The sequence below is a fragment of the Sitophilus oryzae genome, unplaced genomic scaffold (genome assembly GCF_002938485.1).
Source record: "Sitophilus oryzae breed Bouriz unplaced genomic scaffold, Soryzae_2.0 scaffold_1062_pilon_pilon, whole genome shotgun sequence".
NCBI lineage: Eukaryota > Metazoa > Arthropoda > Insecta > Coleoptera > Curculionidae > Sitophilus > Sitophilus oryzae.
This window is the reverse complement of record NW_022145685.1, coordinates 2,293,961-2,310,346: the sequence shown is the minus strand read 5'-3', so window position 1 is coordinate 2,310,346 and position 16,386 is coordinate 2,293,961. Positions and strand designations below refer to the sequence as shown.

Genomic DNA, 16,386 nt, shown 5'->3' with positions numbered 1-16,386 from the left:
ATAATATATTTAAATTATTGATTGCAATCCGCCAGAAATTGGAAAATTTTGATTGGCGATTCTGAAAATTAATTTTTCGTTTTTGGATTAATTCGTTTATCAATAATTCGTTTTTGGTGGTTTAATAAATTTGATTTACTTTAGGTTACTATTAAATTTGATTTGTAAATTTGTTTAATCTGGTTTCCGTTTGGACTCTACACAGAGTAGCATTTAAAAAAATATTTTATTGATTTCTGTTTCACAGGCTAAATACTCAGATTTTTTTTGAAAAATGAACCCGATACAAGCATATAGACATTATTATTTCCATTAGCAATATAAACAGCATACTTATTAGAGATATATTTTTTCATTTCTTTTGTAATTATATCAAAATAAAAGTATGATTATTCCGAAAGTATTTTATTCTTTTTTATTTGATACTACTGCTGTTAATTCATCCTTATTTCACAATTGGATTATTGTCAATAAGCGTATAACTATACTACTCCTATAAAGCTATATTTATAGCATAGAAATATACATGGTGATTTTTTTACACATAAAGGGTGATTTTTTTACGATGTTCTGTATGGGTACCTCGGAAACTATACTCTGTTTTTTTTCTCAGGTAAGATTTCGACAGACGATGACAGAAGAAAAGCAGATGACGTCCCATACCAATCTATTTATTTTACTAAAAAAAGTTTCTAATAATTTTTAAGTTATCTATGGATGGGTTTAAATATAAATCCGTCATGCGTCGTGTCTTCTTGTTTTTAACCAGTTTTATTGGTTTATTTAAAAAATGACAGATCGTATTTCAGTTTTATTGGTTTGACGGTGAACGACAAATGGACGCCGATGCGTATGAACTCGCCTTTAGACTTTTGTCATTTTTGACGCTTGTCAAAGTCTTGTCAAATTATAGGTTATAATTTTGTATGAACTTTTGTTAAATACCCTGCGTTTTGGAAGATGATGCATTTTGATTCGTATTATTACGTGTGTTTTGTGTCTTTTGAAGTCAAGTGGAGGAAAAATCGAGTGAAAATTAACTGTAGACCCAGAACACAGTTTATGGTTAATACACGCTGCCCAGGCAGAAAGTCTTATACACCAATGAAGTTGCCATCGATAAAGTTTGTATACCATTTCGTCGTAGATAAGTGCATCTCGTATATAAGGATCAAACTAAACACATACTAAAAACTGGAGTAGCTGTAAAATATCGACATCACACGATAGGTAAATAATGGATTTTAGTACTGCAGAAAAATAATGTCAAAAGGTACTGGTTTAAAAAAATTAAGATTAAATTTAATTAATCAACCTTTAAGGTATAAAATTTGGTAGATGTTATTATTAATAAAATAGTTTGTTGTATTTACCTATGTTGTTTTATTTATACCTGTGGAATATTACAAATTTGTATTTGTACATAAGTTATATTGATAAATATAATCATAAATGCGGGTAGTTTCATAAAGCTTGAAAGTAAATAATAGTTCTCTTTTATATTTTTTGGTATGTAGTGTCTTGTTCTTGTTTGTTTTGTATTAACACATACCGTTTTTATTAAATAAAATAACTCGATTACATTTTTTCAGTTTTATACAGTTTTTTTCACAATATTTTGAAGTAATCACTTGTCATCTTGTCAATCAAATTTTAAATATATCGCTATGCGTTCCAGTTGTACCAACTTATTTCTTTGTATAATAAAATAAACTACTTTGAAATTAAAATGACAGACACATCTATCACTGTCAAGGATCTTCTTGTTGGATAGACTATACTGGAGTTAGAGAGTCGGTAAAATGGGGAAATAATTGGAGTTTTGTGAGGACAAACATATGCGCCTTTCGCATTTTTGAAAAATAATGAAAAAGCTTATGACTTACTCGATATTTCGGAAATAATAAATTTTGACCATTTTAAAAAAGCTCACTAATTCTGTTATAATCTATTTTAGACAATAAGTTACAACTAAATTTTATATATGAATTTTTCAAATGAAGAAAAGCTTGCAGGATTATTGGTTCAACTTTTCTTGGCCATACATTTTCAAGGATACGTTGACAGGTGAACGTTATTTATGCTTTTTAGAGAACGGTTTTCAAGAATGTTAAAAAAGTTAAATTTAGAGGCTCGCACATCAATAGTGTGGTTCGAACAGGACTTTCGTTATGACGATCACCTTCATAATAAAAGAAATGTTTCAAAAACCTATGGTACAGAGTTGTATCCATAGAAAAAGCATAATAATTAGCTTATAAAACAAACTTTTTATTTCTAACCACAATTTCACTTGACAGATAATAATCAAAAGCCAAAATGACATTACTCGCAAATTTTGAACTGTAATTAATGGAAAAAGTTAAAAGTTTTTCTACTAACTGAAAATTACTACCACTAATTTTGGCGTTCTAAATATGATATTTATAGATTTGATATTAGAGAATCAAATTTCTACGCTAATTATTATAATCACTAATTTTTTTTCCACTAATCTCGAGGTTCTGAATGAAGCTTAATTATATGAATAAATAACTAACAATCATATCTACGCAAATTGTGAATATTAGTAGGCATTTATGGATTTATCGTGCTTGAAACTTGAGCTCTATATTTTCCACCAGTATGATAATTAACAATTAGTTGAAAACGGATTATTGCCACAAGAAATGCATAATAAAAAAAGCCTAAGGCCTACTTACGTAAAACTTTTTAATCGGTACTCCTTACTTGGTAGCTGTATTAACTAAATATACGCATTACAGAGTAATTTTCTGTTAAAAAAATCATCATTTATATGTCGTATGTCACATATACTTTTATGATACTTACAACAATTATACTATAGGTATCATTTGAGAAGTTCGAGCACTTCGCAACACTTTCTATAGTGTTTGAGTTAATAACATTATTATCACAATAAAACGATATTCTGGGTCTCCTAATTTTCATCATGTTGATCTTCTTCAAATTTCTGACTCCCCAAAACAAAATTTCGATTTTGAAGGGCTGCATCCATGGTTTTAGAGCAGCAGGAATTGGTAAAATATTCTCTGGGGGCACTTTAACAGCTTCGTGTATCTGGCAAGTAAAAACATTGTAAAATATACATACAAAATTAAAGTAGTTAAAATAATACTTCTACAAGCTCAAAGCCAGCCATCATGGTTGCTGCTACTTCTCCTTGATTGAAAAGCTTGTAGTATTTCAAAACTTCTCGTGAATTTACTAAATTTCTAATGTTCTTTTCGATTAACTTTCTTTCAATGTCTTCTTGAAACACTATTTTCGGTTGAAGTAGTTGTCTTCCTACAAGCTCGCATTTAAACTAAAAGACATAAAAGTCAAGCAGTCTTATATTAAATTTATGAGTAATATTTATAAATGTGAAGTAGGAAACAGAAAAATTTTAATAATATTTTTATTTCCAACAGAGGGCATTCTATTTCTAAATCTAAATCCTTAATAAAAAATAAATCCATTAAAAACTGAATTTAATTTACTGCTTCTGATTGCTTTCTTTATCAAAATATAAAATTCATATTCAATTACTGGTAAAAAATTGTTGCGTTATTTTTCATATTTTAATTTTGGGCGCGATAAACAAATAATTAAATAATTTTCTAAGATTCACAAAAATCTTATTGTAATTCAAGATTTGACACGAGGATGGAGTATTCCGGGCACATCCTCAAATGAGATTGGAACAAGTAACCCTTCTTTATTACTACCACAAACCACTCGAGGTGACGAAAATAAAACGAGGGATGTGGACAGATGTACTATTCTTTCAGGACAGACAAACCTGGTCAAAGACCACTGACGGAACAGGAGCTGGACTATTTAGAAAAATACCAAAGATAAGCTTATCCTTTTCCTTGGGCAAATACTCAACCGTATTTCAGGCAGAAGTCCTCGTCATTCTACAATGCACGAGAGAAAACAATAGAAGAGCTTACTCAGTTAAGCTCATTAATATATGCTCAGACAAGCTGCATTTAAGTCGCTTTGAACCAAAAGGTATCGTTGAGACTCGTCTGGGACTGCCCGGATAAACTTGGAACGTTGGAAGGAAGAAACAGAATTAAATTATTCAGGGTACCGGGACACAACAGCATTCAAGGCAACGAAAAGCTGATGAACTAGCAAGGCAAGGGTCATAGGAATCTTATATTGGTCTAATACGGGGAATACCCAAATGTATAACCCGTAGTGCAGTAAAACTTAGGCAGACTGGAGAAACAGACATTGACACAGACCTTCATCCAAGGAACTAATTCTAAAACCACAAAGGAACTATTAACGCTCAGAAGGAGCAAAGTGCGGATTATCAACAGGTACCTTAGATATATATGATTATACCTTATACAACAAGACATATGGCTGTCAAGTGCAACCTGATCCAGCTCAACCGGTATCAAAGAAGTCTTTGCTGCAGACTCTGCGATAAAGATCCTGAAACCACAGAGCACATAATATGTCACTGCGAGGCTCTGGATCGCAAGTAATATTTTCTATTTCATCCTATCAAGGACCTGCACGAGTTGGTACAGGTAACATTAATAGAAGTCACAATGTGTTCGGCATATGAAGGCTCCTTAATATTTGAGAAAAAAAAATCTTGACACAATATATTCCAGATTTATACACTCTGCACATAATCACCTATAAGAGATGAGCAATAAAACAATACAAAATAAACACTGAATCATTCAGACCAAAACAAACAAAAAAAAAATGAAAAAATGCAGTCATTGTTTTTTTTTGTTAAAAAATCATTTTTTACGAAAAAAAATATAAAACCGCCAGAGGTGTTTGTAATGACAATCATGACTCCTTTCCTATCTTTAATATACGAATATTAAAATAATTATTCAACACTGTCTATTAAACTATCGGAAACAAAAAATAACCATCTTATCCGACAGTCAGCCTTAAGAGCGATCAACTCTGTAACCATCAATTCGAAGTTGGTCAAAAAATGCCTAGAAAAGCTGAACAATTTACGAAAAGAAAATAAAATACTCTGGATGAATGTAGAATCTTTAGGAGGGGAGTTAATCACCGCGATCTTGCAGATCTATTGTGTGTTCCCCTTTCTTGAGTTATAACGAGTTATAACTCATCAGACAGTATCAAGGCTTTAACAAAAGCCAGTATTCGAGACGGCTCCACAGAGGCCAGCTCTCCATCCTCGACATCAGCCGTACCAAAGTTCATGGCACGAATGGTCGTTGTCTCGGCGCACTCAGTGATGAGGTGTTCTGGTGTTTCCCCATTTTCAGCCTACTGAGGTGTTCGTTGTTTCCCTCAGCTTCAGCCTACTGAGGTGTTCGTTGAGGAGACAGTATCCTGTTAGAAACCCCGTGACAATCCGAAGATTGTTTTTACTCAAATCAAGAAAAACCTTTGATTTTTCTCGGTTGTAAGTTTTAAGGAACTTTTTCGAGTAACTTAGACCGTTATACTCTAGCCCAACAAGTCATAGAATGTAATTAAAAATCAATTAATCTAGCTAGAAACGGAGCAAACACTCCACTAACCGGAACCGTTCTGCTTCCCAAGTGGGAGCCAACTTAAAGTGGAACTCAAGAACCGGGAAGACCACATCTGTAACCTGGAATCCTTCAATGGTCTAAGGCACTCGAAGAAATTAACGGGTTTTTTTAACAGGACATTGTATCCTCAATGAACCCCTTAGTATAAATTGAAGCCAAGAAATAACCAGATAAATAATCTAAAATATTAAGCTTACTTGATCTTCATCGTACATCTGAATAACTAAATAAGGTGGATTTTTCCTGATATGCTCTCTAGTCCCATATAAAATTACATTACAAAATAGCAACGTCTGGTCCCAAACAGGCATCAACTCTTGCTTCTTAACCTACTAAAACTTAATTATATTTCACTATAAAACTCGCCAAACAACTCACAGTGGACTCTTTGACTTCTCTTCCTAGAGCTACTTGAACGAACGTGTCGCTTAGGCCGGATTTGTCCATACCAGGTTGTAATTCTGCTTTCAGTATATGCGCTTTTCCTTCAAATATCTGAAACGATACAATTTTTGTTACTAAAATTGTTAAAATATTTAAGTTATTTTTTTTATTTTAAGCTGTCCGATACATAGAGATCAAACCAAACCATTGTACAACATATGCAAATGTAAAGGTGTACCAAATAATAATATTGTTTAGGGAGAATAGATACTTTAATAGCAACAACTGATGACTCTCTACAACGGTTTCTTATTGAACAATGAATATTTTTCCTATTCTTACGTAACACAGATTTTGTGGACTGACTCAGATTTAATCATCATAATCTGAAAAGAACCATCGACTATAAAATAATAAATGCACAATTCTACAGTACCTCTAATTCAAGCAATATGCAAACACACCGTTTAACAGTTTTATTTGACTACAGTCATAAAGAATATAGGTAATCTTTTTTCAAGATTTGCGAATATAAACTTTTTTTAAGAATATCTTAACCATCTAAAAATCGCTGATGACATAGTCCCAATTGCCAATAGTCCCGAAGAACTACAAGCAAATATCAACGAACTCAAAACGGTCTCAAAATTAATTTAGCAAAAATTAAAATAATGCTGGTCGAAATTGGTCTGTTTTAACAGAGAAAACCTATGTCCCGACTAGAGCAAAACCGACTAGATGCCATAGGGAAATTTATAAAATGGTCAAAAATTCTATAAAGACCCCGTATATCAGTTAGCAGTGAAAACATTAACAGGCGGATTATACAGTTAAACGTATCTCAGAAATCGAGCCGATAACGTCTATGTCGATTTTGTTTATCAAGTGAGGAAATAGGTTTTCTCTGTGAAAACAGACCATTTTTGACCACCCTGTACAACGAGCTGGTGGATAGAAAAGACATTCTAATAAATAACAGAACACTGGAAACAGTTTACCCACCCCATCATGTAGCCCACTAGCATTACTTAATAAAAACACACCCAAAATTAATGCGTCCCTTTTTATTAGACCTGTAACTCCCGATGATTTAAAAATTATAATTCATAAGATGAAAAACAAAAAACTGAGGATATGTATTTTATTAGCCCCTTTGTCGTCAGAGCTCAAATATATCACCGAACCATTAACTGATATTATCAACACGTGTATTTATGAAGAACACTTTCCAACGATACTAAAGTTAGCAAGTCGTACCTGTTTTAAAAAGGGAGAGGTTCAAGATGCTAAAAACTATCGCCCAATCTCTATTCTTCCCACTTTCTCAAGTGGGAAGTAACTTTTCAAATTTTTACACCTAGTCAATTTGATTTCAGAAAGGGAATATCAACTTCCGATGCAATATATCAACTGACAGAGTTTGTATGCGAGTCATTTGGAAGGGGAGACGCATGTGGGTGTCTGCTTACAGATTTATCCTCTGCTTTTGATTTAGTTGATCACACCTTGTTGCTAAGCAAGCTGAATCATTACGGAGTTCGTGAAACCGGTTTGCGGATTTTGGAGTCATATCTCAGGGATCGCTGCTAAGAAGTGTTTGTCGCGGAGAAATCTAGTTCAAGGCTAACTGTTAGACGAGGAGTGCCACAGGGGTCTATCTGAGGCCCAATATTATTCCTTATGTATATTAATGATCTCCCTGGTGCCATTTCTCTGGAACAGTCGTCTACCATTATGTATGCTGATGACACTTCTCTCTTGGTCAGATGTAAAAAGGAGCTATCTTTGCGTGACAGCTTTCACTCGGTGTTGGAGGAAGCGAGAGTATGGTTTACTGCCAATCAGCTGTTTTTACATGAAGCAAAAACAACTCAAATAGAGTTTCAGCTCCGCGGTGGTGGTGAGGTTAAAATACCTAAATTTCTGGGTGTTTATATCGACACCTCACTGGGTTGGCAAGAACATACAGGGTGGCCCATCGAAAACGTTCCGCAAGGCATAACGGCCAGAGTAAATTTTTTTTCAGAAAATTTAAAAACCCGTCAATTTTGTTTGTGAGGGGGACAACTTTTGCCCCAAGAATGATTGCAAAATCTTCAACCCTCTAACCGGGAGTGTCATCCCCCATTTTCTTTCAAATGGGAAGGGGGGTCAAGTGGTAGCGCAATGAAAAGGGCTGTTTATTCTCTATACTTTCCCGCTTCGGTTTTGAAAATCGGTCGAGTCATTGAGAAAACATGAAGGATTGAAATTTGAAAAGTTTATTTAAAAATTTATCAGAGTAAATGATAAGGATAAATTCCTTCGACCAATTTGCTGTTTTTTTCTTATTATTTCTAGATGTTTGGTTTGGTTTGGTTTGGCATTTTTTCACTTGCCATAAGGTTGAACGATCAGGTTAGGTAGAGTGTACTTTCTTTTTGAACGGTGTAGTTAATTGGCACAACTGTCGTTACTGGGCTGAGGACAACCCCAAGGTTTTTCACGAGGTGCACACACAAAACCATCAAAAATTGAAAGTGTGGGCTGGTATTTTTAGAAATTCTATTGTGAGTTCTATTTTTCTTCCTGGAAATCTACAAGGTGATATGTACTTGGACTTACAGAAAAATACCATCGACCCAGCCCTAACTGACATCATAGAGAACAATCCTGGATACGTTGAAGCAGAACTAATATTTCAACAAGACGGTACACCTCCACATTACTCTCAAAATGTGCGTAATTATTTAAACAATAACTTTCCCGTTCTGTGGATAAGACGAAGGGGTGCAATTGAGTGGCCTCCCCGGTTACCCGCCTTGACTCCTTTAGACTTTTCTCTATGGGGACACATAAAAAGTAAAGTATAGCACTCCACCCGCCTCATTAGAAGACCTACGAAGACGAATTATTGATGTTTGTCGCGAAGTGACCCCGGAAGTTCTTCGGAATATTCTAGAACGGATTGTTTCTTTTTGTTTTACTGTTTATTACGTACATAACCAAATTTGCTAGAACTTATATCAGCACAAGGCTTGATCCCAAAACGTGTCTACACACCAAGACGGATCGTTCTAGAAGAAGGAAATCATGGATGAACACCGGACAAAAAAGCAGTAAAAAAACACAGCAAATCAATGTTGCCAATAAACCAAATAACATACTCCCTAAGAGCAAAACATGAAATACGTCAAATATAAATAACCAATAAATCGAAAGTATTGAAATTAAACGGAAATCGAAGAAAGTAATCGAAAGTACTACAGAAAATAATATTACGCAACCAATATACAATGTAAACAATCAAAAAGTCACCATCATATATAAATGTCATATATAACTGTCAATCAAACCCTAATTCGTTAATTGTTATACTATTTGTTTTACTGTATGGAGGTTGACGGGCAACATTTTCAGCATTTGCTACAGATAAGTTTTTTTAGTTAATTCAATTTATGCGTTTTTTGCAAAAAGTACTTTTCAAATTTCAATCTTTCATATTTTCAAAATGACTCGACCGATTTTTAAAAACGAAGTGGGAAAATATAGACAATAAAAAGCCCTTTTTATTGAGACGCCACTTGACCCCCCTTCCCATTTGAAAAAAGTTGGGGGATGACACCCCCGCTTAGAAGGTTGAAGATTTGGCAATCATTTTTGGAGCAAAAGTTGTCCACCTCACAAACAAAATTGACATGTTTTTGGATTTTTTGAAAAAAAATACCCCGGCTATTATGCTTTGCGGAACGTTTTCGATGGGCCACCCTGTATAATAAAATTGAATGAGCGACTTTCATCGGCTTTGTTTGCAATTCGGAAAATTCGCTTTACAGCAGGGCAACATGCGGCACTAATAACATATCATGCTCTCTTCCACTCCCTGATGTCGTATGGCATACTATCTTGGGGGGACGCAGCTGGCACTTACCTTAACAGTGTATTTGTTAAGCAAAAGAGAGCAATCAGAATAATAGCCAATATATCTGCATTTGATAGCTGTAAGCCCCTTTTCCGATCTTTGCGCATTATTACTCTGTATGGCCAGATAATCCTTGCCAAATTATGTTATATCAAAAAAAATCTCGATAAATACAAATCTCACACAACTGTACACGATCACGATACACGATTTAAAAATAATCTTGTGAAACCTGCCTCAAGATTACAGAAAACAAGCTGTATTGGTGTGGATTCTTATAATTTGCTTCCACTAAATTTCAGGAAATCAAGCTTGAGTGTCTTTAAATGGCATCTTAAGAGATATACAGGGTGGTCCGAACTCTATTCCGGAAACTTCGGCAGCATATTCTACAGATAAAAATAAGTAAAAATGTTCGTATAGATGTATGTCCAAAAATGCCTAGTTTCGGAGATACAGGGTGTAGAAGTTTCATTTTTATTTCGATTTTTTCCAAATAATTTCTGCAGTAACGTCAATATTTGGATTAAAATTGGTGTCTGGGAGTTTTTTGACTGGATAAATTTGATTTTGATGCCAATATGACTCCTACTAGTAGAGATCGCCACCTACAAATTTTTTAACTGGTTTGAAAAGTAATATCTTTTCGTCGGTACCTGTATAAAACTACTGAGTAAAAAAATATACATTTGCGACGCTTTTTACGTAAAAAAGGTCTCCTGGTAAAAATCGCTACGACTAATGGTTTTCGAGATATTTGGAATCGAAATTATCAATACCTGTCATCACTGACATAAATTAAACATGTTGACTAAATAGTTATTAGACTGAAATCATAAATTTGAAATGTTTTTCTACCAAAAGTTCAACAAAAACTGTTTTATCATCATTTTTTTGCAGAAAAAATATAATTAATTTAAAAAAATATAAATTTCCCAAATTTATTATTTCAGTGAAACAACTATCTACTCAACGTGTTTATTTTTCGTCAATAATGGCATGTGATGACTATTTCCATTCTAAATATTTTGAGAACGGTTGCTCGTAGCGATTTTTACAAAGAGACACATTTTACGTAGAAAATCACAGAGATGTATATTTTTTACCTCGGTAGGTTTTATACAGGTACGGACAAAAAGTTATTACGCTTCAAAACAGTTAAAACACATGTAGGTGGCGCTCTCTACCAGTAGGAGTCATTTGACATCAAAATCAAATTTCTCATGTCAAAAAACTCCCAGACACCAATTTTTATCTAAATATTGACGGTACTTCAGGAATTATTTGGAAAAAATCGAAATAAAAATGAAATTTCTACACCCTGTATCTCCGAAAGTAAGCATTTTAAGACATACATTTATACGAACTTTTTTACCTATTTTTATCTGCAGAATATGCTGCCGAAGTTTCCGGAATACAATTCGGACCACCCTGTATAGTGCACTTGGCACCCTACTCAATTGATGATTTTAAGGAGGCTTTGAGAGAGAGCAGAGATCTGCAGATCTTATTTTAATCGGTCATGTCATTTTACGTATTTTACATTGTATTTCTTATTGTGATTTTTTTATTTTTATTGATTGATTTTTGAAAATATTGTGAAATGTGTATTTTAATTTGTGAAAATGTATATTTCTTATGACTAATAAAGATTATTAGTAGAAGAATATACCGGGTGGTCTACGATTGATAAACACACAAGCCAAATTTAAACCATTTTGGACAAGCCGTTTTTGAGTAATTTGAAAAAAACTGCATCTATTTTTAAATTAAAATTGAACAGGTAACAATCAAACACCAGTCAAAAACCGACATACCTTAAGTTGTCACCGTCATTTTCAAATAACTTAATATCGATATTCAGTACTAGTAATAATTTATTGTTATACACCTAAAGAATAAGTATTATACGCGGGAAATAGCTAGACAGTGTATCTGACATATTTCGGTTAATTTCCCCTGAATATTAAAATTTTATTAAAATTAAATTATTTTTGACAATGACAAAATCATAGTTTGTAAACCTAAGGTATGTCAGCTTTTGACTGGTATATGATGGTTACCTGTTCGGTTTTAATATAAAAATAAATGCAATCTTGTTTGAATTACTCAAAATCGGCTGTTCTAAAATTGTTCAAATTTGGTATGTGTCAAAAAAATTCTATATGGGTATTTCGCCACTGACTGCACTGCAAGAAAATCTGCAAAATAAAATAGTTTAACGCAGAAGTGTTTACAAAAAATAAACATTTTATTTTGTAGATTTTCTTGCAGTGCAGTGGCGAAATACCCATATAGGATTTTTTGGAGAGATGAATCCGCCACATAGGTATAGCCATTTTTTTGGTATGTGTATTTACCTTTGAATAAGAAGACTAAGGAAGGAGCATAATGCTATCCATGTATTCATGCATGGTGGGCGGAAAAAGCTCTCTAGGGTGGGGATCCTTGACAGTTCTGTTTGACGATTCATTTGACACATTTGAATTTGATTTGAAAATTTGTGGATTTGTCAGTTTTTACGGAGCTTATTTTATGTTATTTATTATTTATTCTACTACTGATAGTTGTATAAAGGTAGTAAATCTAGATGGAAATTGTGGCAGAACTTAAATTAACAGTGACGCTATCGAGATTTATCGAAAATAGTTGGTTGTGTAACGTGCGGTAGTCTCGGCAAAAATTGAGTGAAATAATGGAACAACTTTTCGCTAGTAAGTGACTATATAATATACATACATGTAGTAAACCGATCATTTATGAAATTCACTTAAATTAACTAAATTATATATTTTCTTGCATTTTAGCTTTTATTTACTACTTGTCAAAAATCAAATTGCTTGGATCCGCATTGCCAACAAAAAACAACAATGGGCCCAATGACAAGGATATTATCTAGATATAGGGAGGCTATACCATAATTGGAAATGGTTGCATAAGCTGTAAATGTTGATGATGGATTAGAAGAACAGTATAAAATAAAAATATAAGATGCGATACAACTCCGTTAGATTCTATTACCAGTACTTTTTATACGCTGTAAAAATCGTACTATAATGAGGAACCTATCTGGACTTATAATGTAAAATACTATTACATGATTTTCTTGAGCTATCAAATAAGGACCATCTTCTTTAAACCCTTTCGGCAACATATCCTCAACACTGGCTTCTTGGGCATCCAAACCCAACCATAACATAATCTCAGCATAACACAATATGGATTGAGTTCCAGGTTGCTACAATATATGACTTTAATACTAAATATACTAAAATATTTGTTTTTATTGATGTTATACCAAAAATAGCACTGGTTTTATTTTACCACAGTCTTTGCCCATTTGTTCTGGTATTTCAGAAAAAGTGATATCTCTTGCTGGAATTCTCATACAGCCTAGTTTCTTCTCGTCAGCTGTCATCCAGATAAAAATGTCCGGCCAGCAATGTTGTGGCTGAAAAATAAAATCAACAAAAATTATGGGGTGTGAGCCACAAAAGTGGCTCCCACTAAAACTTTTTTATTTTTTTATACTTAAAAAAACCGAGATTTGATATTTTAGTATATGACATAGAACTGATTGACGTATTCAACTCTGAATGGAATGACATATCATATATATGTCAACATTTTGGTTTAAAAAAATCGTATTTTAAATTTTAATCAGTGTGAGTGTCATGGCTATGTTAAAGCCCTTAATTTTTAATCAAGGGCCCTTGGAAAAATAGATTCGATCGTTTAATGTTTTTTGTGTCCTGTCCTGGCCGGTTAAAAGATGCCTAAATCGTATTTTTATTCATATTTCAATTTTTTCAATATGAATAATTTGGTACCACACATTTGGTATTTCGAGTCAAATTGTCGTTATATGTACCGCATGTTACAATTTCAAATAAACGATATGCGCAAAAGTTGACATGGGATACACGGAAAAAAAGCTAAACTGGCTTAAAGATTATTAATCTTGAACCAACGATATGCTAGTTTCCCCATTCCGCAAATCTAGTTATACTTCTTTTCAAGAAAACCTTATCCTTAGAAGCTAAGAAAATTTATCTTTTATTTTAAGATTTACCTAGTATTGAAATTAAGATTATAATTACACTCCAGACAATTCGAGATAAAATCTTGTTTGGAGTACTACTTATACTTATTTGTAAATTAGCAAATTATTGCATTAAGTATAGAAATAATTTGTGTACATGTAATAGTTACTTTATTCAAGTGTAATATCACCTACTATAAAATAAAGCCTCTTCTTACTTTTAGGTTAGTTACTAGACGCGCCGACTAGGTAGTTTATAAAATTATAAAGTTTTTTTGTTATCGTTTGTGCCTGTGATATGTGAAAATGCAGGACCTTCTTCGGGCATGGGAGATGACGATTTGATCCCAAAATTTCAAGGTAAGTTTAGCAAATATCCTACATTATTTGATGACATTGGTTGGAGGTAAGGGGGAGTTTAAATTAAAATGAATATTGAAATATCACCAGAATAACCCCGAATATGGCTAATACTTTTTAAATTAGATTAGCCAAACATCACCTACCAAATTATATGCTTTTCGTAATAAGAAAATACAATAAAACTGTGTAATTTCCCAATATAGGTAGATATTGAACAGCGGCATCGCTAATTGAAAACTAGAAACGATAATAAACATTGTTAAAACATAATTGAATCATTCCAAAGGCGTACATACCTAGTTTACCACCAATGTATAAGAAATAATGCATATTAAAATGGAGTCCCCCTAATCTCAAACCAATGTAATCAAATAATGTAGGATTATTGCTAACATTACCTTGAAATTTTGGGATCAAATCCGTCATCTCCCATGCCTGAAGAAGGTCCTCCATTTTAACATATCACAAGCACAAACGATAACAAAAAACTTTATATAAAGTACCCGGCCCATCTCGTCTCGCAGAGGAGAAACAGAAAGCAAATGAAGATAGGAATCAGGAATGCACTATTGCGTTGTTGCTGTTGGGTATGGTCACTTAATATAAGAATAGTAACTCTTGGAAATGGGGTGTTATTCTCGTGCCGAGAATAATATACTTATTTAAAGTCTTAATACACCGATTTCAAGAAAAAGTTTTAAAAAAGTTAAAAATACTACTTATTATTATATAAAAGCATTTATACTTCATTTAATAATAGTTTCTTCGTTGCTACAGGATTTATTCACTTGATAGTAATATAAGTTTTTCTTAAATATAAGTCATTTTATTCTTTTTTTAGATTCAAAATTACTTAAAGTGACTATAACTATATTTAAAAAGCAAGTGTAAAAGTAAAATAGTTCCAAATATTTGTTGTACTCATGGAAAGAATACTATCCTTAAAGAAAGTGTAAAATTTTAAGTGTATGATTGTTCTTGAATATAGAAATGATTTTTTTCCGTGTATGTCATTCTATAAAGAGTGTCATTTTCTATCGAATAAAGTAAAATGATATCGAGGGTGTCATTTAAAAATCAAAACTTGTAGTCATTTCCGGTGAAAAAGGAAGTGGCCAAAAACAATTGAATACGTTAGTCAATCCTAATTTATGTCATATACTAACATACCAAATCTCGTTTTTTTATCTGAAAAAGTAGAAAAATTAGAGAGGTGAGCTATTTTTGAGACGCACCCGGTAGGCAAGTCCAGTAAATTTACTTTCATAGTATTATGTGGCATGTTTGAAAATTTCGAAACAAATACTGTTGAGGTTTATAATGAACGAATGACGTAGATTATATTTCATACTGTTTGTACAAAACCTATTTTTTGAGTAAGAATTTTTTAATTCGGCTAGTAGTAATAATATAATACTTGCATGTTCTATTATGGAAGATATTTTCTTTTGAATTTCGTACAGATTCCTGTAAATTAACCTGTTGGACTTGTTCGTAGATATTTCATGTATTTTGTTCAATGCAATAGTCTAAAAATGAAGAATGTAAATTAATTAAATGTTAAAAAATGTCTATACTTATGTGGCGGATTCATCTCTCCAAAAAAATCGTATATAGGTTTTTCGCCACTGCAAAAAATCTACAGAATAAAATAGTTATTTTATGTAAACACTTCTGCGTTAATTCCAAACGGAATCTACTTATCAGAAGTTAGGTTTAAAGATATACAAATTTGCCTAACGAACAAAAAATGCTTAACATTTCGGAAAGTTTATCTCTTTCCGTCGTTGGAAGCAAAAAAATACAAAGAATAACGAAAAAAACTATTTAAATTCAACTATTTGAGAACACTTTAGTTTTTTAAAACAGATCTACAAGAACTGTTTTTGTAGACGTATCTGTTTTAAAAAAGTAAAGTGTTCTCGAATAGTTGAATTTAAATATTTTAAACATTTTTTTGTTCCTTAGGCAAATTTATATATCTTTAAACCTAACTTCTGACAAGTAGATTCCGTAAGCGAGCGCAGAAGTGTTTACATAAAATAACTATTTTATTTTGTAGAATTTTTTGCAGTGGCGAAACACCAATATAGGATTTTTTTGGAGTAATTAAATGTTAACATTCATTACTTTTAGAT

General features: G+C 32.7%; 1 protein-coding gene across 1 annotated transcript in view; it reads right to left on the bottom strand.

Moving 5' to 3' along the window:
- LOC115878496 (otoferlin) overlaps positions 1-16,386 on the bottom strand; it is a 61,251-nt gene that overhangs the window by 32,121 nt on the left and 12,744 nt on the right. Inside the window, exons 9-15 of the mRNA XM_030895034.1 lie at positions 15,670-15,777; positions 13,142-13,294; positions 12,941-13,081; positions 5,937-6,053; positions 5,756-5,887; positions 3,140-3,328; positions 2,833-3,081 (exon numbers count right to left, since the gene is read on the bottom strand). Coding sequence (XP_030750894.1) covers positions 2,833-3,081; positions 3,140-3,328; positions 5,756-5,887; positions 5,937-6,053; positions 12,941-13,081; positions 13,142-13,294; positions 15,670-15,777 — 1,089 coding nt within the window. The remainder of the gene's footprint in view (positions 1-2,832; positions 3,082-3,139; positions 3,329-5,755; positions 5,888-5,936; positions 6,054-12,940; positions 13,082-13,141; positions 13,295-15,669; positions 15,778-16,386) is intronic.